Source organism: Pinus tabuliformis, chromosome J, assembly GCF_031772625.1.
Source record: "Pinus tabuliformis cultivar Carrire ecotype Pingquan chromosome J, CPIR1, whole genome shotgun sequence".
Lineage (NCBI taxonomy): Eukaryota > Viridiplantae > Streptophyta > Pinopsida > Pinales > Pinaceae > Pinus > Pinus tabuliformis.
This window is the reverse complement of record NC_142295.1, coordinates 1,087,337,887-1,087,339,653: the sequence shown is the minus strand read 5'-3', so window position 1 is coordinate 1,087,339,653 and position 1,767 is coordinate 1,087,337,887. Positions and strand designations below refer to the sequence as shown.

At 37.5% G+C, this 1,767-nt stretch overlaps 1 protein-coding gene across 1 annotated transcript; it reads left to right on the top strand.

Moving 5' to 3' along the window:
• The first annotated feature begins 390 nt into the window (after positions 1 to 390).
• LOC149230787 (heat shock 70 kDa protein 1-like) lies at positions 391 to 1,008 on the top strand. The gene is made up of 2 exons (XM_089381413.1): positions 391 to 480; positions 547 to 1,008. Exons 1-2 carry the CDS (start codon positions 391 to 393, stop codon positions 1,006 to 1,008), a joined length of 552 nt encoding a protein of 183 aa, XP_089237539.1.
• Positions 1,009 to 1,767: the final 759 nt, after the last annotated feature.

Here is a 1,767-nt window from a genome sequence, read left to right as displayed (position 1 = left end):
AAGTTTGAGAAGTGTAACCCAAAATTCCCAAAATTTCTACAACCAAAATCCTTAAGTTTGAGAAGTGTAACCCAAATTTTCCAAAATTTCTACAAGATTTTGACAAAAATCGTCCCAAAGTTTCCATTATTTTCCAAATAAATGTATGGCCTTGTTAAATTACTCTTTTATTTTATATAAATAAAAATGAGGGGGATGAGTCCCTCTAGAAGACCCGAAATTCACAATTACATCATATTTACAGAAGCAAGATTAAATTGGCAATGTACATATTTACAGAAGCATGCTATGCTATGCTATGCTGCGGTGTTGAATGGTGATAGCACAGCACACCTCATACTTCGAGATGTCACTCCCCTTAGTCTACGAGTTGCACTTCAAGGGGCTATCATGGACGTATTGATCCCTAGAAATACACAAATTCCGGTTAAAAGGGAAGGCAAATACTTTACTGTGGATGACAATCAGGAAAGTGCGAGAGTAAGCGTGTATGAAGGGGAAAGGCTAGTGTGAAACACTAATCTTTTGGGCGAATTTGTTTTGAAGGGACTCCCGCTTGCACCTAGAGGCCATGTCCAAATCATCAAATGTCTGGAGATCGATGCAAATGGAATTGTGAAGGTGTCAGCAGAACACAAGACAAGTGGGATAAAGGAGGCGATGATCATGACGAACGACAGCAGTAGGCCGAGCGATGATGAGATTGCCAAAATGATGGCAGAGGCAGAGAAACTAAAAAGTGAAGATCAAGAGTGGAAGGAAACAGTGGAACTGAGGAACGCACTGGATCAATACATCTACGACATGAAGAAAAAGTTGAATAAGGAAAAAATATGGGGAGATTTGCACAAGGAAGATGTTGAAAACAAGGAAGCAGGTCTTGAGGAGGCAGAAGGGTGGTTCAGTGACAATGAGAATGCAGTTAAGGATGAATTAGCAGAGAAGATGGAGGGTGTTAGAAGGTTATGCAGAAAGATAGACAAGAGCCAAAAGGTGCTGGGATCTTGAGTCAATTCCAAATCATCTCGCTCAGTTTCCATTTTACATTTTTGAATCTGCTAAAACATTCCTCTGTCTAGTTTTGTTACAGACCAATATTTAAATTTTAGTGTGCTTATATAGAATATTGCATATGACGTTAGCTAATGCTGTAACACTGGTACATGGTAACCGTCATATTTTTGAAAGCTTATTCCTGAACAATCAAGCTTGTGAATTGTGGTCTTGTGGTAAGATTTCAATTGAGGTCTTTTAAATCTTTTAACTGAATTTACTGGGATTTAGCATGATATAACATACTGCTTTCCTATTTAATCAAGTACAGATATTCGTGCAACACTGTAAAACATAAAGGCACATTCGTAGTTGGATAAGAACAAATTCAAGACGCTGGAAAAGCTAAAAACGAAGAGATATTTCTAGGTTGAATTGGTGAATATTGAATGTTGCTAGTGACAATATTGTTAGACTGGTTTGTATTTGATTATTGTGACGAAGGCTCAACGTCATCTAATTCTCCAGCACTAGCTCATGTTGTCCTTCCTTCTGAATACTACTGGGATTATACTGAAAAAATAATTTTTCCATGCGTCAATTTGAATATTGAGATGGCCCGTAATTTGATTGTCCTTATCTCAGTGTTTTAACTAGTTATTTCTTAACGCATGTATTAGCTAGGATCACATGCAGCATTTTCCATTTAGACATGGTTGAGACTATTTCCTTTAATTTGTACTCTGAGAAATTGGTAAACAACACATTCTCTGG